Source organism: Malurus melanocephalus, unplaced genomic scaffold (assembly GCF_030028575.1).
Source record: "Malurus melanocephalus ecotype Western Australia unplaced genomic scaffold, MMel_1.1 scaffold_964, whole genome shotgun sequence".
In the NCBI taxonomy this organism is placed as follows: domain Eukaryota; kingdom Metazoa; phylum Chordata; class Aves; order Passeriformes; family Maluridae; genus Malurus; species Malurus melanocephalus.
Window position 1 is genome coordinate 82,921 of NW_026624196.1, and position 26,551 is coordinate 109,471.

The window sequence follows — 26,551 nt, forward strand, 5'->3', positions numbered from 1 at the left end:
AGAACATATTTATTATTACAGAGACCTTGTGAAAGTATCTTTTCTTAATAAAAAGTGAACCATCAGCAGGCATCACCTATGCTGAACAAAACCAATCATAATCATACAGTGACTGAACTTAAATATACACACATATATGAAATGCAATACAGGTTTATTGTGAGGAATTAGAAATACAGTATTTTTGTGCTTTTATGCCAGTTATACCAAGTAACAGTCATAAACACTATGAATTCTGAAGATTTGTATCTCTTCCCTTTGAAGGACTGACAGAAGTCACTGCCAGTGTTAAAAAGGAAAAAAAGAAAAATCATGGTCTGTTTTGCACTCATAAACACTTTATCTTCTTCCTTTCCATCATGAGCCCAGCCAACACACCTCAACAATCATTTGAATCTCATATCTTCTAAACTTGCAAAAATATCTGGCACTTGACATGTGACTCAAAGTCTCTATTAGTTTTTAATAGCTTACAATTTGTGGATCCTTAGCATTTAGGGAGGGAGGACTTCTTTCTGGCAGTGAGGCGGAAGACTTCCAGAAATTTCTTATACACAAATTGTTTTTCCTAACTGTGAGAAATGACAGCTCTAGTTTCCTAAAATCTTGAGTTTAGAAATAAAACTTACATATAGGAAGTACTGGAAAACACGGCCAGGAAGTGCTGGCATGTGACAGAAAAAAAGTTATTAATAAAATCATCCATATAAATAGCTCAAATGAAAGCAATGAATTGAGGATTTCTGGAGTATCTTTTTTTTTTTCCCATGTAGTTTGCCAAAACTCAGTTTATTACAAGAATTAAGATAATTCTTTATGCAATATTGGTTTCTACCTGTCAGCAGTAACTTTCCAAGATACACCCTCAAATTTGTTCCAAATATTACCACAAAGATTCCACTTCTATCACCATAGACATCTTTCACTTTGTCTCTTTTCTTACGTGTTCTGTGTCTCAAAGATTAACTAAATGGAATTTATATGGCACCTTTAATATCTCATTATACAAACAATCCCTTCACATCATAAAAAAGAATAAGAGAGTGACTTGTATTGATATTTACAGCAACAAAAGCAACAGAAGCAACGTAAAAACAGAGCTGCCAATAACAAGAAAGAAAAATAAGCACACTATTACTTAATATTACCAAAAGTCATGAGAATTCCCATCTAGTTCTACAGTCCCAGGGGGAAGAAAAGGGTATCCCTGATGGTGCAGCCTACACATAAGGTGTGAAACTGGTTGGACTTTCCCTACAATAAGCATCCATACAATTYTTTGTCTTTACCTCAAGGTTAAAGTCAAATTATCCAAACTGAGCTCAGATACTTATTGGACAGATAAAACACTGTGCTGAAAGTACAGAGKCAGCTACATATGTCCTTCTGCCACCCTCCAGACCAAAGAAGGCAACTCTGTGACACAAAGACCCTTACTGAAATGCCAGTATTATGATTRCTAATTGAGGAATGCTGACATCCCAGCATTATGACTGAAACATGAAATATGGCAGGTAAAACTTAGTTCTGTCAACTCCCCAATCTAAGTCTGCAAAAGGCAGACTACTGGACTGTAAAAATCCTATTACAAAACACTGTGAAGAGTTCTTAAGACATTTTTTTTGCCTGAGACAATAATGGCCCGTGTAATTTGATGGAAGACAACACTTTTTCAACACTAATTTTCAACCTTTCCTGTTTAAGGGTATGCAAATCACCCCAAATAGCTGAAGCACACTAAGGCACACACACTTTACACACTAAGGCACAGATAGGATTGCTTGGACAATAAGAGGACATGATTAAAAATGTAGCCTGTTGAATTGTAAATTTAAAAAAATCCTGGCTGTTTGGTGTTGCACTTTGACCTCAGGGACWGAAGCTTATTCCCTYCCTTCCCAAACTATGAGACAGTACYACCCAAGGGAAAGGAAATCTCTCATAGCTGTTGAGTGTGCCTGTAGAGCATTGCTCAGCATTTCTCTCTGTATCCATCAGGAAACAGGAACACAGMCAGCCAGCAAAATGCTGTGCCTAGRCCACMTAAAATACTTCCCAGTTGTTCCACTGGTTTGAGAAATACACATTGACTTCTACCTGCCACAGCAATAATTTCTTAAAGCTGATTTATATTAGCAGTGAACATATTCACAGAGGGGGAAAAAAAGCATTGAATTGTAGCTTGCTTTAGCAAAACAAAGCTAATTCATCAGGAGGGAAAARCCCCCACACACTTACTTAAACAACTTTAGAAATGTGTAAATAGGATTTGGACATAAAGGATTTAAAATACACAAGTGTCCATTGCTAATGTGTCAGAAGTTATCCAGGCTATAGTTTTCACATGACCTGCTGGTGATTTCCAAGGAATATGCAACAGGTATATAATTACAGAAGATAAGAAAAGAAAGTCTGCTGTCCAGAGGCTTCAATTTGCTGAATGACTRCCATATATATTCATCATCTCTATCATTGGAAAGTGTTTAGAATTCCTAAAATCTGAACGAAACTAAGGTCCCCACCCAGCTTCACAACAGTGCAGAAAATCAGCAAACATAACACACTGTAATGCTCTGATGGACATGAGACCTGGAAAAGCAAGAAAACTAAAGAGAGTAATTTGCCTGATATTTGCAGCTAACCATGAGCATGGCCCAGTTTAGTTCCCCAGCACCAAGCTCTGTCTACTGAAGGTGGCAAAAGGTGAGTTCATTACAATTACCTGTGCTCTCACTGACTTTGTGAAGCCCATGTGCAAAGGCAAAGTTCCACTCTCCAGCCTGGTTCAACAATCCAACACCCTCCTATGTATTTCTGTCCTTCCATTACTGCTGATGTCTGCTTAGCTTCACTCTGTCTACACCAGTCTGGGTTCCATCCATCCCCTGTCCCACACTTTATTCCTGTCCTTCCATCTGCTTCCTCAGATCTGTGCTCTTCTGATGCACCATCCTTGTTTCTCCTTCCAAACCACAAAAAACAGCCAACTAAAAAGTACCCCACAACAATAAAACAAGCTCACCTCACAAAACCACCAACCAATCAAACCAAGGGCAAAAGGTAAGAAAAATATCCTATAAAATAAATTCTTGAAAAAAATTCAACATGTATTATAAAATTATTAAAATATGGATCTTGTCTAATTTTTAAAAATATGACTGGTATCACATTAATAGTTTTGTACAACTGTAGGCATTTAGTTTCTTCCCTTTACAATAGGAAAGACATTTCATCCTCAGCTTAAATACTGAATTTTGAAAGGTGTAAGAACTGTGTATTTGTAAACACAAAGCATCTAGGAATATTACGAGTCTCTGCTACATTCTTTACAGAAGCCTATGTATATGATTCAATCATTGTTTTTCACTTGCTGGCCTCAGTTATCAGTTACCTTTCTATACTTACAAATGTCTAAGTTTATAGATAAAGAGCTTAGAAAAGTTTCTCTTACCTTAAGAAAAAAAAAAAGGCATATTGTAAAAGTGAAGGAAAAAATACAAGGTGAAGTATTTTGGTCAAAATTTGTTACATRGACTACTGTTGTTTGAGACAAGCAGTAGAATTTGCTCCTGCCATKACATTTAGGAATAAGCTAGCCAGTGCAAACCTGTTCCCATAAAACCTCTATTAGACTTTATGACATATGTTCACCATGCATTCACTACCTGCATGAGATAAGTCACAGATTTGGGAAGCAAATATTTTCAAACCAGAAACAATGTCTTCTCCACTAGTAACCAGTAGTGAAATTTGACATATGAACTGTACTGCACTAGAAATACCAATATTGCTAATACTCTAATTTACCTGTGGTGTAACAGGCTGGATTCTAACATGTGAGCTAATTCTGAAATAAAAGATCTGAAAAAGGAGGAATAACAAAAACCAAAAAGAAAATCCCAAACAAACAAACAAAAAAAAAAAACCCACTGAACTTCTCCATCACTAACTTACACAATTATCATCACATTGCCCAGACTTGGATACAGATAAAAAGGATGATAAAACTATATGTGAGTTTCTGTCTTGAACACAGCCCCCCAAGTCCCATTTGCAAGTGAAGACATCACAATGGTGATAACTTTTTCTTAAAATAAAAGAACTTCAGAACCACTTATCCTAGATAGTGCTCTACATGAAATCAAAATGAGCACAAATACACCAAGCAGCCTAAAAAAACTGTAATCACCATACTGTAAAGATCAAGCAAAACTGTTTTTCCTTCTTTTATCAAGAGACCAAGTTTATCAATTTTCAGAAGGAAATCAGCAAACAAACAAAAAATTAACATAAGCCCCCATTTTTTCCCCTCACAGAAAGGATAGTTATTACCTACCTGATAAGAGTCCACGCTGTGGCCAGATGATGTCTTTTTTGGACTACATTGGGGTGAAAATCTGTCCTCTTCATCATCCTTTACACTTCGGATCGTCACCTCACCCTTAAGAGTAACTACAGCAGTATTCCCGAAGACACTTCCAATAATGCTCTGCCAAATGTTCCATAAACTGCATGTAAGTATTTCACTCCCAAATTAACTCCAGCAATGCACCACAACTACCAGGCTTTCAACTGGCAGGTTGGAAAAGATCCTTGAGGTTATCAARTCCAACCATTAAGCCAGCATTGCCAAGCCCATCATTAAACCATGTCCTTAAGTGCCACATCRACAWTTYTWAAATAWCTCAAGGGATGTGTACTCCAGCACTTCCCTGGGCAGTGTGATCCAATGCMTGACCACCCTTTCAGSAAAGARGGTGGACAGATTATTTTCTAATATCTAAAACTGGTTTGTCCATGGAAATGAATAGCTCTATTTCCAYRTGKGAATCCTGTSAGTAAAAYTGCTGTCTTTGCAGAGTTMTMAARGATAGCARATGGGTAATTACAGAAGATATTTTGAATTGTTGATCAACTTGATTACRAGAACTACTGATGTTTAAAGCAAACTGCATGGAACTTTCTGCTTCCCCTTTCCTCTAGTCCCTCTTTCCCCATACCACACCATGTACCCTTACCTTACACCAAAAAATGAAGACGATTTTCCTCCTAAACAGTCGATTTTCCTCCAACATTAGCACCACAGGCAGAGTGTATGTGTAGGACTACAACCCCGAGACCACCCTATTTAAAGGCAGCAAAATGTTAATTTGTTTCAGCTGCTTCATCTAATTAACCCCAAAATAGTACCAGGTGAAGACACCATTAAGTGGATAAGAATTTAAACTATGTCCAGCTTCCCAGAACTTCTCTCTAGCTGCAAGTAAATGGACACTTTATCACAGTGATAGGTAAAACTTTCAGTGCTACTAGCCAAAATTAATTTTGTTTTTCTGTTTTACATTCATAGTTCTTCATCACCCCTACCCACTGCTGACATTTTCCACAACAAAATTATTACTGAGAAGGGCCATCAACCTTAAAAAGGTTGACCAATAAGTGGTTTTGGTTTGTTTTGTTGTAAATGAAATGAAGGCAAGTAAAAAAATATGTGTGGGGAGAGTTGTTGTTTCTCATTATGTAGAATACATATTAACATGGGTTAGAAAAAATAAGCTCCAGCAAAATCCGATGAGGAGAAAAATATGTAAAGCCAAAATCTCTTAGGTAAATTTTGAAAACTGTAACAATCCAGCCTTCAAATTTTTCAGTGTATCAACTCCCTGGCACAAATTTTAAAACAAAAAAAAAGACCAAAAAAGAAACAAGAGATAGCACTGCAACCTCAGCATGATATCTCCACTTTTACTGGAATGCAAAGACTGCAAGCTCAGCCCAGAAATGTGCAATAATAGAAGGATCTACAGATTATTTTGAACCACTGCTTCATATCCAGCCATGGATTACATGCCAAACCACTTTGGCCAATTTGGARCTCAAACACTGTGACCCCATTCAGTGACAGAAGTCTACAGTCTTCTGCATGACTCCACTAAAGCCTACAAAGCTACATTACCTGCTTTGATGACAACTAAAAATATGYATAATGAATAGCAACACTGCTTGCAGAAAACATCACAAAAATTGGTTATTTAATATCAATAACAGTTTTCTCTCTGCTGCTTTGGTAATGCACTGGAATGCAATCCAGAAAAATCAGAACAGCCACTGCCACTGGAGACAGAAAGGAATAGCAGCACAGATCACAGCTGAGATGGAACAATATCTTTAGCAGTCCAAAGGCAACTAGTGCCAGCTAAGACAGATTTAAAGCCATTTTCGCAGATACTAGAGAGTCTAAAACACAGTATTTTGCACAAACAGAAGGGCTAGGGAATGCAATAGTTTCTTTTTTGGCAAAGTTCTGCTCTATCCTCYTTAATTTAAGGAATTACCTTAATTGATTAAAAAACTCCCATACTTTCCAGAACTCTTCTAGGATCTCATTTGCCATAGCCATCCCCCTTCCTCCTTTAGATGAAACACAAYRCAGAAGTGCCAAAACATCACAGAARATTAGATATGAGCTAAAGGAAAGAGACAGAGGATGAAAATACAGAAAATGGGTGCATATCAGTGATTTTTAAACTTGTTGGACTATACATTCCCTTTCACCACCAAAACTGACCATAAATACTTCAGCTTTGCAAGGAGTATGGCTTAAAAACCAGCATGTAAAAGTATAGGTACTGGTTTATACAAACACACATACATACATAGGCATGTTGTGATGCTGCCTGGGGTGAGAGTAAGGTTAAAAAACAATTCTCTGCTCTTTTCCAAGGTTCACAACATCCAAGGACTTTCTGAATTGGCATGAGATTTTCACAAGCATCGTGAATGAAGATGATGCAGAAAAGCTACAGCTTCACTGCAGCACTGAACAATTGTTCCTCTGAATCTGAAGTGCAGAGGAAAATGAAGCTGAATTGTCCTATTAAACCTGAGGTGCTCCTGAATGGCACATAGTAAAAATAATGCAGGGAGGTGTGACAAAGGGAGGAAGGGAAGAGGCACAGCCCCACTTCCCGTCAGTGAAAGCACAATTCCACCAAGYTTCAGTCAATGAGAGCTGAGAATTTATAGATTACAGAGTGCTATATGAAAACCATACAGAAAGTGATAAAAACAAGGAAAGAAAAAAAAAAAATCCTTGACCTGTTGATCTTTCTGCTTATTACTTTAGTTATTCTGAAAATTATAAATTCAAAACTCTTTCCTACTCTGTGCATGCTGTGGTTGTGCAGAACTGACAGGAAGCAAGCAGCAATAGATCACCTGTGCTACCAACAGCACTGCAACATTAGCTCCAGCACTTTCACAAACTTCTGGAAAATGCAAAGTTCCTATGGGCTGACACTCTTCTCAGGTCAACTAAAGATTGAAGTATTCTTATCTCCTCACCAATGTCAACAGTGTGTGGTGGCAAACCAAATCAATCTGAAAGAGGGAAGTCTTGAAAGAAGGCAGCTCAACCCCCCTCTTTCCTGTAAGCACAGAATTTCAGCATCTGCCATCTTACTAACTACTGTAAGTTTAAAAAGACATTTTCTCCTAAGCCCCATGAAACTGAGTTTCAAGTATTCAGAAATCAAAGAGCTTGTAGTGACTTTTAAGCTGCAAACATTGTGAAACTAAAATGTGTGAGGGGGAAGCAAAAAAAGTAGTCAAAATTACAATTTTGTGATTCACCAGCTCGGACAAACTAGGAAAATAAATATTTWGAATTGTTAAGTCTCCCAAATTCCTACTCAATGTACAAGCACACTGCTTATCTGAACAGCCTTTGAGATCCCAGACTGGAAAACTGATTACAAGTTTGTAACTTCTGTCAGAGATTGTACCTCACATTTCAATTCACAAAACAACACACTTGAATTATTCCAGTCAGCAGTTGCTGGCCATCAGTTGTGTCCTTAAACCTCTGCTAATCCAAGCACATCTCTCACATGAATTATACATATCGGAGTAATATGCAACCAAATGTCMTATACATGCAAGTGTTTAAATAAAAATGAACCCTGACTCGTTTGCCACATAGAGCCTTCCCTGTTCCAGTGTCTGTGCTCAAGAACAGAATTGTCCACTGACAGCAGGTGTAACTTAGCTGAGGTTTAATGTATGCTACCAAGYGAGCATGCTTGAACTAAGAGGTCCCAGATGTTTATCCTGGGATAAGGGTGAAGTTTCACAAGAGGATTAAGATGTTGTAAGACTGTGATACCCACGGGAGGGACAGTCAAACAAATGATGGATCTGATCCAGCTAAAAACTACTACTAACCTGGAAGAAAATGAAGAAATGTGTCTGTCCTCCCTACCTGCAGTGAACCCACTGGTTATGGAGCTACACGAGCAAGGGCCAGCCTGAGCAAAGGCAGCAAACACAGCCCCTGACAAGAGCAGGAAAGAGGAGACTTCCTCAGTGGGGGCAGCTCAGGTTACACCAGCTGAAGCCACTTGTGAAGCCTAAAGCTTTAGGTCAAGTTACTGTGAACTGAGGTTAATGTAAATGCAACCAATTGTCTTAACACAATCACATACTCACATTTTTGGCTCTGCATTAGAAGAACAAGTTTTTGATGTGTTCCAGACAAAGCTGTTCTTCCTGAACTGAACACTGCCTAGAACTTCACTGCAGGACTTTCAACACTTTCTGTTTGGTCAATCTGAAGCTGAGATTTCACTATGACTGGCTACCCTATGTCAAAACACAACTTGCCCTGCTCCAGCTATGGCTCATAATAACCCAACCCATTATCTTTGAAAGGACACACTTTCCATCAGTGWATATAAAGGTCATCAGAGGCTAGCAGTGCTTGAAGTGAAGAGTCTCTTCATTCCTTTCAGTTTGCTAAACTGAAACCTATTGTGCTGACTAGCTGCAAAAGGAGGTCAGCACAAAAACTCCTTGTCCTAAAGGACAGTAATCAGACAGGAGCATCAAGCACGAGTTGGTATGAAAAGGAGAAGAAAAATGGGAGAGGCTGTGGAGTAAGAAAGACACAGAGATCCACCCTTATAGGAAAAGGAAAATAAAAAGCGTTACACAATGACTCCTTCTATGATGCTTATGAAAGAGAAGGAGCAGTGCTGRCCTGGGATTTAATTCTGGTATCATCCCAGTTGTGTATTTACTACTGACTTTACCCCAGTGTGAGCAAGATCAGACATAGCTTATTAACTGAAGAGATGCTTAATCCTACTTAGTCATCAGGCATGAGTAAGGGCTACAGCATTTGACCTCTTGTAGAAAATAAAACACCTAAAAAATGATCTTATTTTTTCATCTTTGCAATGCCAGAGAAATAGACTTTTCCTGTAGTGTAACTGATGAACTTTTAAGCATCTGTAAAGTTGAATAGCAATATTACACAAGAAAGAATACAAGAAATGTGCACAGGTTTATGAACAGGTTTATACACACAAGTACATATTAAATACAGCAGGTGTAAGCTTTAACAAACTCCTCACAAGCCTGACAACATTCTTCAGCACCCAATTTCATTACTGGCATTATGCATGAATCACTACGACAAATGAAGACGTTCCACTTTTCACTCTGGATACCTTTTTCAATAAAGAGACTGAGGGGCAGGGAGGAAGTACTTTTCTGTGGTGGAATATCTACCAAACAAGGAAGACATATAACCAGGTTTCTATAATACTGGACATGTCCCTMCACAGAGAAAGCTGAAAGGAATGGTCTGCCCATCTTCCTTCCCTCAAGTAGAAGTGATCAGTGTGATCATTAACTTCTAGAAGGCAGTGCATTAGCCCAAAATGGGAAAAGAGCAGGACTGKAAAATACCATCTATTTCCAGCCATGTTTTCTCTGACTTTAAACTAATTCTGAATTGGCATAGTATGCTTTGGCAGGGGAACAGRAAAGATGATCTAATAGGTCATTTGATTTCTGTCTCTAATTTCTCTGAACTAAATAACATTTTATGTTTACAGTGTTTAAAAAACAATTTCCTAAGATCTGGGTTTAGGGTTAGACACAGTCAGTAGGACAGCTAGCAAACCCATAATAATGCTAAATTAAAAAAAAAAAAAAGTCTTGAAGAGTCTTAAAATAGGAAAAAGTAGCTCCAGCCTCTTCAYACTTCACAAGAGAGTTCAGATGCAAATAAATGTGCACTGGAAGGCCAATGTGATAATTACATGTCAMTGGAYAAAAAATGCACAGTAAGAACAACARTCACAGGCAAAACAAAYAGAAGTGATGCAACTASCAGTATTTATTATACATTTGGCTATTTTATACTAAATTTTCATTATTTATTCTATATATAGTGTATGTGTATACATGCACACACACAACCTCTGAACCCCACATAATAACATGGATGCAGAGCCAAGAAGACTCCTGCACTAAGTGAAGGAAACAAGAGAGCAGATTAACTCACAAAGAACCAAAGAACTGATATAATGTGTTGATATTTCCTGGAACCAATCCAAAGATGAGAAACAGAGTTTTGGATGAATTGCAAATTTTCCCAATACTTCCTTTGATAATCAGGCTGGTACAGCATTTTAATAATCCARCTCAAAACCACAGAAAACAACTTTGGGTTTTTCCAGGTTGAACAAATGAGGGGGAAAGACCCCCCTCACCCCCTGACATTTATAAACTATTTTAATTTCTGTGCACATCCCAATCAATGCCTGTGTGGGAGCAAACTAGTTTGGTAACCCACTGTTCTCCTCAAGTAGAAGAGTTTGAAATAGTTATAAATCCAGATATTAAAAATTTTGCAAGTGAAAGCTTTGTCTATATAATAAGACACAAATCCAAGGTAGAGCAGCARCTCATGAAATACAGTCAAGCCTATGCTCCTACACCCCATTTTGACAAAATACTTCCATTGATAAGTTCTTGTCAGTTGACATAGCATCCTAAACAGTGGAAACTGCACAGTGCCTTCCATGAACTCTGGGAGGAAGGCTGCAAATTGTGGGGGTGGCAACAAGAACCCTTATACAACTGGTTTTCTTGTACTCCATCCAGTGAAGAAAATCAGAGTGCATGTCTTTAAATAATTATTTTCTAAAGATGTTTTGTTTTGTTTTGTTTTGTTTTTTACCTAGCTTGCTGAAGGGCACTCAGCATGTGTCAGTACCAGCTTCTGGGAGGGTTTTTTGGGTGACTGACTGCCAGGATCCAGCACAACTCCCCTCCCTTCTCAGCATCTCTCAGTTTGGAAGACACACACACACACACACACACACAGACACACAGACACACACACAGATAGTATTTTCCTTTAATCTGCCTTGACAAAAACAAAAGAAAAATAAATTAGAAAAAGTATTTCTTGCTGTCCTCATTGCCTTTGTTGTCAATTAATCCTGACAGCTTCATTTTCAAACCGTGTGGTTTAATAATGTGAAGGAAGAATTTAATAATGCTTTTTGTATGAAGAGTAAAGCAGTAGCAGATCTATGACTGTTTCACTGTAAACCTCTCCACTGGAGTTTACCAGAGAAAAAAGATGCTGAGAAAACCCCTACATGCAGTTAACTTTTTTTGCCTGACGCAAAAAAACCCAAACAAACACAAAGCCCCCCCAAAAAAACCCACAAAAAATCCCAAACAAACAAAAGAAACACCCACAAAACAACAGTGACCAAACAAAAAAAAAGTTAAATTGATTTAAATTGTTTTGCTAAATAAAAATTATGATGCACATAAACAGTTAATCTTGCCACACTTTTATGATTGCAAGAAATTAAGTGGGTTTGCATTGGGTTTTGCTGCAAAAAGCATAAGTGCCTCAGAGAAAATACTTTTCAAGTGCTTTAGAAAGAGTAATTTCTTGTTTTTTAAGTATTGCTTTCATGTTCCCATGGATGTTCCCAGATGTTCTTAGACATKAGTCAAAAATCATAATTAACACTTTACAAGCGAAACAAAGCAGACAATGTTTTTAAATTTTTTGCAACACTTGTGTATTTTCTTTTAAAAAAATATGGAAATGGGTCCTTTTTTTGTATTAAGGCAGTAGAATTTCTCTTTTTAAGATCAAATGAGCATATTTAACTAATATGATGATCATAGCACAGGAATTGAGTTACAATGAATTTCATCCCAAACCACCCCTTAAGTAGGCTACCCCGAGTCCCGAGCTGAAAGAAACTAGTGAGAGCAGCAATTGCATTTCCTCCTTTTGTTACTTTGTTCCTACAACTTTCACATTACAGCTTGGCTTTGTGTGTCGGTCCCATATCTTCAAGGAAAGGCCAAAAATGACCTRCTTATCTAAAAGTCCTGGCTTTAATGCTCCAGCACCGGGATTTAGGAATAAGGGGAAAGGSCAACCCACCACTAGCCAGGGTCCAAAAGTATCGGAACTGCTCTGGAGCTGGATGGGGACACAGTACACCACAAGGCTGGCCTGGACAGAGATCATTGAGAATATCTCCTGAGCCTCCAGCCCCTTTCGTGYATCTTGTGGGAACGATGTGAAAAGGGATCTGAGGACAGTTGGGGTGACGAAAAGACAGTCCCTGTGTGTGGGGCTTAGGGAGTGACTGAGTTGCTGCCCCGGGAATAGGTGTAGGCCGAGGCAAAGTAGTTTGATGGGGTGCGTGTTTAAAAGCCTCGGTTCTGCGGAAAAGCGCCAGAGGGAACAGAAACATGGTTATGCCTCGCTGGCAACATCAGGGAAGCAACAAGATGTCAGTGAGGTCGTACTGCTTCCTGTTTGCCAAGCGCACACGCACGCATTCCTCCACCCCCGGCCGCTTTGTGCGGCTCCTGCCCGCGCTGCCCCGGCCCCATTCCCTCCGCATCTCTCCCGCCTCCCCCGGAGATGCGCCGGGCTGCCGGGGGCTCCGCTCCCGAGGAGGCGGGGGAAACACACCGCGCTGAGCTTTTGTTTGCCGCCGGCGAAGCGCTCCCCACCTCCAGCCACACCCCCCCACAGGGAGGAAGCAGCGCTGAGGGCAGGCACAGAGGCCAGCAGGACAGCGGGAAGAGTGCTGCCCGCAGGGGAGGAGCTGCCCGGCAGCGAGCCGGCACTGCGGCCGGGGCTGGGCGGGATCGCCGAGGCCCCGGGAAAAGCACACACGGCTCCCTCCTCTCACGTACGTGGGGCGAGAACAAGGAGCGCCGCCGGGACGAACGCCTCSCCGCCGCTTTGTCACAGACACCCCCCCCGCCCGCAGCAGCTGCCGCCCCGCCGGACCCTCCCGCACGGCCGCACCTCCCCGCGCAGCGGGGGAAGGCGAGAGGGAGGGACGTGCGAGGCTTGTAAACCACACGCAGCCATCGCACCTCCCCTCCTCCTTCCCTCCCTCCTCCCCGCCGCTCTCCGCCGCCCATTGTGCGCCCGGCAGACGGCGAGGACCCAGCTGCCCCGTGCCCGCCCCCGAGCGCAGGGCACCCCCGCCCCGGCGCGGGGACACGTCAGGACACACACGCGTGTCCCCCGCGGCACAGCCGCCCGCCTGCCCTCGCCGGCCGGGACCAACACCAGCAGCCCCCCCAGCAGAAAAACTGGCGGCCGCGACCTTCTATAAATAAGGCTCTGCCGGAACGCGGGGCCCGGCTCCCCCCGCGCCTCCTCTTATTATTCATCAGCGGTACAACCCGGGAGTGGGAAACTCCGCTTCCTACTTGCCGCTACGCTCCTACCGGCTCAGCCCCCGCCCCCTTTCCCCCCTCCGCTCCTCGCTAAGCTCCTTAAAACCCAAGGAAACTTTGGGAAGCGATTCAGCTCGTGGATAGCCAGGCTGCTGCGCGCCGGGGCAGCTCAGCCGAGAATCTGCCCAACTTTTCCGCCAGCCCAGCCTGCGGAGTCACCTTCTACCTTCCTCCGCGGCGGGATTTAAAGGCGGCAAGCCCCCCGCGCGGAGAAGCCGTAGGGAAACACGCACGCACACACATATACAAAAAAAACCCCTCCCCCGGCTGTCGACAGCCCGCGGCGCACGCCCGGTACTGCTCCTTCCCCCTTACCCAGAGCAGTTCTACCCTTCCGAAAGCGACGGGGGAAAAAAGTTTGTTTTCGCTCCCCCCCCACCCCAGCCCGTGAGAAGTTGCGAAGCATCCCAGCAGCCCCCGCCTGCCTGTCCCGCCAGAGACCCTGCCACCGCAAAAGTTGAGTCGAGCCCCTTCGCCCTGGAAAAGACACGGGGGCGACCTCCAGCAATCCCGGCGAGCGACGCAGAGCGGACAGCCACCCCTCCGCCCCCCGGCCCGCATCCCCTTACCATGATCAGCGTGTGGTTCCTCTGCTCCGCCGTGGCGGGCTCAGCATCTTGCTGCTGTTTGCTCTGGTGCTGCTGCTTGCTGCCGCCGCCACCGGTGCCCGTTTTCTTGGCCCTCTGCTCCAGGGTCCGCTGGTAGAGGCTCACCGTGTCCCTGCGCTCCAGCTCCAGCTGCTCCGCCTGGGCTTGCTGGTACCTGCTCTCGCAGTTGACATGATGCCGCCGGCAGCCCTCGATGCGCTGCCTCAGCCGCTCCACCACCGTGCTGTGCTTGGGAATGCCGCCGCTATTAGCGTTATTGTTACCGGGAGCGGCGGCAGGAGGGCCGTGGGGAGTGCTGTTAACCCCGATACCGGCCCCGCCGGCCCCGCTGAGGCTGCTGTTCAGGTTATTGTTGATGCAGATACTGCTGCCATTCGCGGCAGCAGCGGGGGCTGCAAAATCCCCCATCCTCGTCCCCGTGCACACTATTTTGGAGGAACTTTTTAGCCTACACTTCACACACACACAGTCTCCTCTGGGGTCCAGATGGGATACTTTTTAGAGAACCGGGGAGGGGGGGGAAGGGGGCACCATCATGTATCAGGGAAACCGCGATCCCAAGCAAATGTTTCTCTTTCCCCCCAGCCAATCCCTCTCGAGAAGCTCCAAAACATTAAAAAGAGAGAGGGAAGGGGGGAGGGAAATGAGGAGAGAAGGTGCTAAAAGGTTATCACCAGCAACACAACCAACAAACGCACACATACACACACACATAACACACACAYACACAAAGCACAACAAACTAAGCAGCAGCAATTCGGGTTAGCAAACTCCAGGAGACATCAGATCAGTTCCTTTCCTCCTCTTTCTTTTTTATAATCCATTATTTCAAAACAGATTCCATGAGATTTCCGGAGATTTTGCCAAAAGCCTTCTCTCCCCATGGATAAGGAGAAACACGCGCCCCTCCACATGCACACACATACACACCCGTTCACACGCACGTTCGCACACACACATCCAAGCACAGGCACACGCTGGGCACACACGGCACACTCACTCGCACTCCCCGGCATCAAAAGACAGGCACAGCCGCTTGCTTATTGTATTTTTCTTCTAGAAAAAAGTTTTGGTGTTTATGCCGCACCGTGTTCGCAAAGTACTTTGGCTGCTCAGTTGCATTTCAACAGGAACCTAAATAGCAAATCCTCGGGCTGGGGGAAGTAAACACATGAACAATCCGGGCCGAGCTGGAGAGGAAAAAAAAAAAAAAAAAAAAAGGAAAAAAAGTAGCGCTCTGAAGTCTGTGCCAAACGCCGAGCTGATACAGCCTAGCGCTTTGCTCTGCCGTGCTGGCTGCTGCTCCTCCTGCCACCATCACAATGATCAAATGCTCTCCTCCTCCACCTCCTCCTCCTCCATGCCAGCGGAGTGATATCAGGACAGGAGCGCTCAGTAAACACCGCAGCGGCGGCGGCGGCGGCGGCGGCTCCTCGGGGCCGTGAGGCAGACCCGGGGACAAGGTGCAAAACCCGGCACGGACGTGGCCCAGCAGGAGCGGACATGGCGCTTCCCTCGCAGCGCTCACGCCCGGCGGCGGCGGCGGCGGCAGAGCGGGGTGGGCGGCAGCGAGCGGGGCCCGACACCTGCCGGCCCCGCGGCCTCCCCGCAGCGATGGGAGGGGGGCGGACCGGGACCGAGCCTCCCGGCAGGCACACGGAGCCCGGCTCGGCTCCGCGGCGAGGGCAGCGGCGGCGGGCGCAGGCGGAGGCCCGGCCGTACCCCGCGCCCGAGCGGCGTGTGCCGCCTTTCCCTTCTGTGTCAACTGTTGCATAATGAATGGGAGCGGAGCGCGGAGCCCTGCGCCTCCCCGGCACGGGGCTGAACTTTCTATTTTAAACAACACAAGAAACATGACACGTTGGGCAGGAACATTTTTCCAAGCGAACTGTGGCTGCCTCCATATAGAGAGCGGGTGATTAATGGATCAAGAATAACATCCCGGGAATCTAGTTTTAGACCGTTTTGCAGACAAAGCTATTGCACCCACATCTCACATTGATTGTTATTTTCTAACTAGAAGTATGAGAAATGCACTTTGAATTTTTAAAATTCACCTATATAGAACAGAATTATCTCAGAGAGACACCCTTGTTCTAACATGCAGCTGGATATAAAGAAAATTGGGAACGCATGCATTAGTCATGAGATCTGATTTAAACCATCTTCATTTTTGCCACTGCAGATCAGCATAGGATACTATTTCTAAGATACACAGTGGTAAAGAGCTGTCTTTGTCTTCTTTAAGAGCTCAGCAGTATGAAATTTGGGGTTGATTTCATGCCTATTGCCACAATTCCTGACTATGTTGAGATGGAACATAATAGTGGGCAAATAAAAATAGCAATTAGTACCTTCTCTACGTTGGGATTAACAAACACGTCTTCCACACAGAAAAAAGTTTTCTGTAGTATCAGTTAGAGAACCGCAGTGAAGCTACTTAAAGTGCCTCAYGATCACCAATTACTAATTTATAATAGAACAAGCAGGGGGAAATTTCAGATCTGCTTAGAAGCAGCGTATGAACGCAGACAAACTGCAAATCCTGCATCAATTATACAGATTCGTGCCTCTCTTAATTTGGAGCCGGGAGATGTGTTGCAATCTCTTCCGTAACTATTGAATTGAAAAGTTAAGATTCAATGCAAGAGCGGAGAGAGCAGGAAAAAAAAAAAGGGGGGGGGGCGACTTAAGGGTTTGTTCTTTTCTAAATTATTATCATTATTGTTACTATTATTATTGTTATTGTTATTATTATGATCGGTCTATTGATTGATTGATTGATGGAGTGAGTGATTTTTAATTGAAATGGAAAATGTCCAGGGAGGGAGAGGGCTGTGAAGTMGGTTTAAGTTTTTGGATTCCTCCGCAGTGCCCCCTGCAGCCCGCAGCTCGTGTGCTGCAGCCTGGCTCCACRGGCGGAACAGCACTTGAGTCCAAAAAAAAAGAAGCGTTTCTTATACCCACAGGGTCACAAATACATGTAAAAGCTGTGGTTTTCTTACAGACTGCTTTTCGGTGATTTTTACAGACATTTTCTTCTTTTTCTACTACTACATTTTTCAGTCTTATGAGATCATGGAAACACACCTTAACTTCCAGTRTATCACTTTGGCAGCTGTCAATGTGGTAATTTTTAAGTGTATGCTGTACTGTTATAGAATTAAATTTCAGCCTATTCAAAATGTAGGAATTTTTCATCTCTCAGCTATGTACCTTCATTCTGTCAGGCTGCACAGCCCAGGGGTGATGATTTGGGTAAAAAAACTTTGGAGTTACCAATGCTTAGTTAGAAGTTTTGCAAATCAATCAGTCACCAGTTTTGTGGAAATAAAATCCCAGCCAACCAAAGAAAGGAAGAAAGAAACAAAACACACCAAAAAAAATCCCCTCCATCTTAATACATTCAAAACCAATTTGATTCTGAATAAAATATATTTTTTCATTAGCTGAAGTTAAAAGGAAGCTGAGCAAATGGATATCTATTTCCCACTCATTTTAACAGCAGAGTGGTGATTCTTGCATTATTCTGCCATRTAACCTTTTATAAGATAAGCACTCCCTCCTATATCTAAAAACAGTCAACAGAATCAGCATTTCATAAAAAAATGGCACTTGTGCTCTGTTATTTTACAGCTGTCATCCAGCACCTAAGAGCTAACTAAAAATTTTCTTCTGACAGGAGGTTTTTCTTTTAAAGCCARGTATTGAGTGGCAATTGTAAAACAGCATAATAGAGATAAGATTTCACAGTTCGTTTTTGCATCATTGRTTTTAAGGACACTTACATAAAAAATTACCAGCTCCTGAAAAACTAAAGTAAAATGAGCTATTTAGTGAACTATTTAAATTCAATTTTTGTGAAGGAGTTCTGTTAAGCCTCTGTGTCCGAATAAATAAAAACAGGAAACAAATCCCTCATATTATAGCCTGGGCAATGCAAGAAATAGATCTCAATTTCATTCTAACTACTGATTAGTATCATTAATGCAGATGTTCTTCACAACCTTGACCAAACAACTCTGTTCTGTAGTCAGACACAAGCATAGACTCATTCATGATGTGCATGCACTTGTATTTATGACCATGGACTTACAAACACCTCTTCTGTAGGAATTCACTTTGTGTATATTTGGTCTACAACCTTTTTTTTTCCTGTCTGCACATCAGCTTTGAAACACTATCTTCACAACTGAAATTTGAAAAGAATCAAATTTATCAGAATTCTAAATGATGTAAGATGAACTTGCTGGTGGCAGCAGATGAACACTAATGCCTACTGATATCAGCTGACAGGACACTAATTAGCAGTTCCAGGAGATGATTGCTTGCTGAGGGATCTATTCAATGAGTTACAATTTTGAAAAATTATAAAGCAGAGGCCTGATCTGTGAAAAGTTACGCGGTATGAAAATACAGCATACGTTCTCAAGATGATTATCATGACAGAGATCTGTCTAATTAGGAAGGAACTATTTTAATGCTAAGATATGAGAGAGCCCAGCTGGGAGAGGAATTTAGAGGAAGACACAGAAACATGACTGTTAAGCTGACAGCAAGTGCAGTCTAAGCATGTTCCAATGACAGCTTCTAAAAAAAACTTCATTTCAGCATTTAATCAATAATGGTTTCAGAACAAGCACAGCCTTACAGATAATCTAGCTAGTCATATTAGTGGGAGGGACTCCATAAATAATACWGAAAATATGCCTTTGCAGAGCAACATGCCACTCTCCTTTGGTCAGCTGAGCTATAGAGTTATCCAGTAGATGGGCAACATGAAAAATACCACTGTGAGGACAAATGAGAATCCCATTCTATTAGAAATCACACTTCAGTTCCTGGCACTGCCCATCAGGTTGGAAACTCCAATCATTGTGACAGCAAATTTCAAATCATCCTGAGCAAGAGATTAACTTTCTGAGTGGGCAGAAACCTTTCTGAAAGGTCCTAGTCATTGCCTAGAGGCAATTAAACAATGTATTTACTGAGTAACTTTGAACTTCTTCAGCCTGCAAGGAGCAGCTTTCTTACATATTGAAGAATATTTCAGAGGATTTCTGCTGAAGGMTCCCTTGGACACAGCACTACCTAAYAGAACAAATCAGATRYTCTTCTGTTACTACCACAAACTACTGAAGTGCATGTTGCCTAATACATCCACAGTCAAAAAAAGAATAATTATAATGGCAGTGGCCACAAGCTATGACCATCAGAGCATCCAGAGCTGTAGGATTTCTTCAAGGGACCAACTGGGTCGGAAGCAAAAAAAGTTGCTCTTAATAGTCAAGGAAAAAGTCATCAAAGCTGCAGAGGAACATAAAAACAAAACAATAAAGAAAGGAAGGGGAAGCAATTAAGAAAGCAAGAAGCAATTTCAAATTTCAAATGGCAGAGATTTAAGGCATTGCAGGAAGTGGAGTGATCACGATGTGTAAATACAAACAAAACCAAAACCAAAACACCCTCAAAACACATTTTCCAGCTGGTACATGTCAAGYTGTAGAACATAGGGAATCCAAATCAGAATTGTTACAAAATCCTTCAGTTGTGATCAACACTGAAAGCCCCAGTTAAGCAGGTATTRTAATAGAACAGGCACATGGATTGAGATACACATACATGTAAGCACTCTGCTGAACCAGGGCTGGAAAGATATGGAGAAGGAATGCAAAATGTRGGCCTGTTCTTTCCCATTCTGATTACAGATATGTCACAATAAGAACACAAAAAAGAAAAGTAAATGCCATGAATGGGTATTTTTACCTACGGACCATCCTGTCAGATTAGTGTTATTGCGAAACATCTTAGTTCAGGATTAATTCAGATAATTAATCCTGATATGCCACAGTATGTCCTTCCATTGATTTGAAGRTCTAGTTTTGATGCTAACTGCTCTAGGAAATATCCATGGAGAGAGCTTTCAGAGAGCTTGAGCAGGGGAAGGAAAATCATCATTCAGGCACAGGCCCTGGCCCCTTCTTAGACTTTGATCTGTCACATTGATCTCAAGAGAATAACTGAGGGAGGCAGGGGAGTGGAGAAGATACAACAAGGAGTAAGGACACTAGGAAAAATCCAGACAGATGGTTCTGGAGATTCCTTYAAACTTTCACTAGAAATATACGTGAAGGAACTTAAATTTCTTTAGTCATTCTTAAACTCAGCAGCCCACTGCTTCTCAGTAATGACTGCCCTGTTTCAACTTAGCCTGAATTCACAGGGCAACAAAAAAATTCCCTATCACTGAATCAAATGCCCAACTTTGATATGAGGAATCAGTCAGGGGATTTTTTTTTTTTTTTTCTCCAAGGCAATTCCTGTTTAGATGTCAATCAATTATAAGAATTTCAGTGTGAACATGATCACTTTGAATTTTTTGAGCCAGAAGAAGGACTGAAGCTGCTGAAAACTATCATTCATCCTCCTTCATATGGAAAACTGAAAATTGTTTTGYGATCCTTGGCATAGCCAATCAAGTTCAATATTAAAATATGAATATTTTTGTAAGTTCTTAAATTACAGAGAAACAGAAATAAAGCATAATTTTCCACAGTGGTAATTTTTTTGTAAATTCAATCTTCAAGAAAAAGAAATACAGTATTTTCTTCCCTGGGCCAATGTGCTGACTGACAACARTGTTATTTCATTGAAACTGCTACAGTTTACAACATACAAATAAACCTATATATCACATACATTTACAAACCTCTATTAAAAGTACGTTACTGAGGTTGCAGCCTTGCAATGAGTTTAAAACCACCAAAATCACAGCACTTGTGCAATCTTCCCTCAGCTTCCTTGCACAATCCACAGCATGATGAAGTCTTCAAATACATCATCACACACTGTTGTTCCACAGGATGTTTGTTTCATTCTGTACAGTCAGTGAGGAGCTATTTAAGACATTTTTTTTCTTTTTAACTCCTCATATCACCTCAAGGGTATTTACCTGAAGCCAGAAAATGCTAAAGAGATAAGACATTAGAATGACAAGAAAAATACTAAGAGGGTACAGAAAAAAATCCCTGACCATGCTTGGTCTTATTAACCAAAATACAAAACAAGTAACTATTAGCTACATTAAAAACCAAGCCTGTGTTCAGGCTATTTCCAGACTCCAGAAATTACTGGACAACATTCATCAGAAGCTTCCCATCTTAGCTCAGGCTTGCAGCTAACTAATGGTTTATGGCAAACAACAGCTGATTAGATTCCAGTTAGACAGGGAAAAATCCTTCTCGTAGTATGAATAGTGAGACTTAAATAGATTACTCATGGAGRCCATYGAGTCTCCATCATTGAAAACTTTGRGAACAGGTTAGACAAATTTGTCASTACAGCCACAAATATCATTGATTTTGCCATGGAGCAAAGTGGTGGATTAGGTTCTTAAAGTTYGTTCTGGTCCTAATTCTCAAAACATTACACTGAGAGAACTTGAAAGCTACAAATATATTTAAGTTATTAATAATTTCATTTACTTAATTCTGACTTTGGTGTACAAGGTTATATATGAACTTATCAGTTCAGACCACAGGTCCATCTAGCACAGAGCTGCATCTCCCACAGTAGCCATGGGAGTGGACACTCAGGAAAAAACAGGACAGGGTAAGCACATACTACTTCCCAGCCTTCAAACATTTTCAAGTCAGGTTCTGGATATTCACATCCATTTCAGTGTCTTCCTTCTTATGCCAGTGACACTTTTGTGTTGCTTGGTTTTCCTAAAACACCTCAATTAAAAAGTTCTGTCAGAAGTCTTTTAAAAGTCTGAGTTGACTGTAGCAGTCAGATGATCCTCATTTACATATCACTGACCTCTTTGAAGAACTCTGAGAGCTTTATTAACTCTCACTGATAGTATTTATTCAGGTAGATACTCTCTTACAATATCTAGTCATTCACCTGGAACAGATGTCAATTTTAAGTTGCTGGTTACCCTTGAATTTTTCTTAATGACTGACATCACATTTGACATCTGATTTTTATGTCCTGAGGAATAGCGAAGAGAGGTTACATGCTGCTTTTAGTAGGTATTTCCTCCCTGAGTTCTTTTAGAATTCATGGATAAGTCCTTCAGATCCTGGATATTCATCTACATTCATCTTCCTTTTATCCCATTACCCCTTTTAGATATTTCAATTTCAGAGAGAGACAGTCTCTTCTAAGTTCCCTGACTACCTCAAAAGGGCTCTGGAGGGATATTTTCCCTGATTGATTCTGCACTGGGTTTGCCTGGCCAGGTTTTGGTAGAAGGGGAGGGCTACAGGGGTGGCTTCTGTGACAAATTACCAGAAGCTTCCCCTGTGTCTGATGGTGCCAATGCCAGTGGGCTCCAACATGRACCCATCACTGGCCAAGGCTGAGCTCATCAGTGATGGTGGCAGTGCCCATGGGGTCATGTGTTTAAGAAGAGGCCACAGTAAAACTTGCACAGCTGCAGMAACAGAGAGGGGTGAAAATATGTGAGAGGAACAACTCTGCTGACACCCAGCTCAGTGCAGAAGGAGGTTTTGCCCCTGATGGTAATGGGGGAGTGACCTCTCCTTATTCTTAACTCATGAGCCTTTCATTATATTTTCTCTCCCCTGTCCAGAGCAGGAGGGCTGAGACAGAGCAGTTTTGGTGGGTTTCTGGCATCCTCTCAGGGTCATCAAACCCCATCTTCCACAGTGAACAAAGGATAGAAACAATTCAGCTTCCCTCCAGTGACTTTGACCTCTTTGACCTCCCTGAGAGTTCAGTTGTCATATTCAGAATCACTGAAAATTTTCCTTGCCGATGGATTGAAAAAAGAATATTGAACCATTTTTGATTTTCAGTAGTTAGGTCTCAGACTTGCAATAGTTATAAGAGCATATCTGTCAGTGGTTTTGATACTTTGTGGAGTTTCTTTTTTTTTTTTTTTGGCTTTTTGTCTAGCTTTTGGAGAACAACTTCTTCTTTATTTGCTGTTTTGCTGTTGGGCCATGACTGCTTATTTGTATACTTCAGGAATGGTCAATAAATGGTGTACATTGGTACTCTGCTGCCTGTTGGGGGTCCTTCTCCTGCCTTTATGGATTTAATTGTCTTGTGTGCCATTCTTTGTTCTTGGTAAACGTTCTCATTTTCACATAGTTCCCCATGTTGAAACAAACACAACAGTAGTAGGTATTTTGACCTCTGCTGCTCTCCAAAGACATGGAATCCAAGGGTGTTACGTCATTCTTAAACAACAATCTTAATATTCAGCAAATATATATGTATATATGCATATATATGCTTATGTATGTGTGTATGTGTTCATTATACATAATTGTGCAAATCATATATATATATGGCAGATAGGCTGGTAAACAGACAAGCAACTGTGAAAGGACTTCTGGTTTTCCTGGATGTAACCAGACATAATTGAGAGTTCATTTGTATCTGCTCTCATTCCTGAGTTTGCCTGAAATATACAGTGATAATAATTAGTATTTATTGCATGAGGCTCTCAGACCTTTCTGAGTGCCATTATTCCTCTTTGCAAAGTGTTTATGAGCCACAGAACAGAGAAGGGGCAAAAGACTGTACCTGTGATTCTTTATTTCACTCTGCTACCTATATTGGCATCTCCTTTATTTGGACCCACTAACTTCGAAAACTACTGGGGGCATTGCTTGCAAATTGCTATTATAATTACAGTTGATTTTATGTAGTAAACATGCCTGTAGTAAACAGGTGTTTACATCCTTATTTTCAGTCTTTCTTCTATTTATTCTATTTATTCTTTCTTCTGTATACAACAAATATTGGTGTTGTATCAATGTAACATAGAATAATTTTCATGCAATCAATACTTTAAAGTAACTTCTTAGCTTTTAAAGTGTGTTTTATATTAGACAGCTCATCAAGGCATTCTGATTGAATAAGGTGATACAAGACACAACATTCACATTGTTGASCCCTTGAGGTCATCGGTGCTCCCATGACTCATTTGGGATATATTCTAGAGAAATCCAGCACTACCTACCAAAACCACTAAAGCGCTGTCTTTGCAGAAGTACATAGTCCATAAAAATACCCCATAAAACAAGAAATAAATAATAGCATTTTTAACTTTTTCATGGTAATGCATCAATACCTMTATATATAGATTTGGTTTTTGCCTGATTCTTGTCCTATGAGATGTACAGTCCACTTCACCTGTCTGACTCCCATTTGTCCTATTAATATCTATTACTCATCCAGTTTTTCAGCAATGTTTTGATATCAAGGCAAGTTCTGTGTTGCATATCATCTCAAGCTGGACTACGCAGCAGCTACTTCCTTTAACCCCATTTTTCCAGTTTTGTCTCAAGTGCAACTATGCACATTGCCAGTGGAAAAAAAATTCTTTCTCTGGTTTGGTTTCCTTGGTGTTTAATGGCATACTAGTTCTTCAGTTTCTATGTCAGTGCCACACCATTGGGTGGATGTACAGATTGGGGAGCTTTACGTGCATAAGAGCACCTCATGATCCACCAAAATTAATCAAGTTGTATATTGTATTTATGAAGGCCTCTAGCTTTGTGCAGATAGGCAAAAAAAAAAAAAAAAAAAAAAAAAAAAAAAAAAAAAAAACCAAAAAAAAAAAAAAAACCAAGAAGAGACCTCAGGATTGTATATAGAGCAACATTCCATAACAAGCAAAGAGACTGAACTGGCAGCATTTATTATTACTCAGTTGTCCATGTCATTTTGATAATAAATGAAGAGTCCAGTAGCTCTATAGACCTATATTTTTCACATTGTAATTTTATAGCAGTGACACTGACAAGCCAAAAACTGGATACAAGGTTTACCCATTTTTCTCTCTTGTGACTCAGAAAGAGATCTGTAATCCTCTCCCACACTGCCTGGTGYAGTAACTACACTGAATTTCACCTCCAAGATATAGTAGCACTGGAGGTTTGGTACTCTACCAATTTTTAAAATTCTCTCACGGTCCTTGCTAATGTACTGATTCTTTGCTGTGCTAAGCCAGCATCACTGAAACCAATCTCTCTTCTTAATCACTGACAGAAAGCAGTGCCTTTGCAAGAGTCAACAAAGAACAGGATTARGGTAGACTGACTCCTGTAAGATCATTTTTAAATTATCTAAAATCACTAACCTTTCACTTCTGGAGCATAGGGTTCAATTCTGCATTTAGGCATGCATGAAAATTAGTTCAACAATCTTGGTTTAGCCTCCACAGAATCATTCATGCAACTTCCCGTGATTGGCAGATTTTGCTGTAGAGAAAGAGTGAATATTAATCAGAAAATAAAAGTGAAGTTTTGTCAGATTAAAGAATCAAACATCAATAAACCTGAATGTCAGAATCACAAAAAGCAAATTCAGGTGTGAAAGTCTGGACCTTCTTGCAGCCCTTGAATGGAGAGAATGAAAATCTCTTTCCCATGAGAGAGCACAACCTGAACAATAAAAAATACAAATTAAAATCTAAAAATTGAAACTAAATGAAATTAAARAGAAAAAATAGAAAAGGATGAAAATAAGAATGAGAGAGAAGTGAAGAATTGCAACCCTCACCTGACAGAATCTTGTTCTCAGTTGTGCTGGGTGAGTAACAGGAGCCTCCCATCTGAAATGAACACAGGGGATGCTCACTGAACTACCTCAGTAAGGACAGTGGACAGACTTTTTACTCTGGGTGTACACCTTCTTTGTGATTTGCTTTTTCTCTTTACATATAATTCTTCTTTTCTTTGASAAATACTAAACTCTKTATAGTTAGAATCCTTTGCAAGTAACCAAACAATGATGCTGTGTCATTTCAAAGTTTAAAAGGGACTGACAAAAGGTGGTATCTTATATCTGGTAGCACAAATCAAGAGACATGCCTGATGCAGATATACACTTTCAAGAAGGAACTACATCCTTACATTTGTTTAAACAACATCTGCCTAAAAAGGATATGGATTYTAMCYGGACYCTRTACATTACTGTGSTGTAAATACTGTAAAACTCAACTAYACCTTTCAGTCACTGCTKKGTCTGAAAATTAAGAGCCAAAGTGAATAAAAGATAGAGAAACAGAGGAGATTGATTGACTTAACATCAGATACAGCTCTTTCTGTAAGATTTAACTAGTTTACTTCAATAAAGAGTAACAGACACAAAGAAAGCAATGTCSAAAGCACCCATCACCTCTGCAGCTCTTCAGATTGCATTTAACACTCCTCACTCATCCTGTTATGTGGGGAATCCTCCAAATAAAACTCTAGAAAGTCTAACTGTTGTYCTACTCAGCAAGGAAACTGCTGCTKTTTTCATCCARAYACTTGGACAGAACTGAAAAAAAMCCCAAACSTGAAAACCYGTCAGTTTTACAGCATAAT

General features: G+C 41.2%; 1 protein-coding gene across 1 annotated transcript; it reads right to left on the reverse strand.

The window, feature by feature from the left end:
* Positions 1 to 4,336: 4,336 nt before the first annotated feature.
* On the reverse strand, positions 4,337 to 15,936 carry LOC130585791 (mastermind-like protein 3; the record flags this gene model as incomplete). Its single annotated transcript, XM_057386419.1, has 2 exons — positions 14,160 to 15,936; positions 4,337 to 4,489 (listed from the first exon to the last, which is right to left on the reverse strand). Coding segments are annotated over exons 1-2 (600 nt in total), but the record flags the coding sequence as incomplete, so codon positions are not given.
* Between the last annotated feature and the right edge of the window lie 10,615 nt (positions 15,937 to 26,551).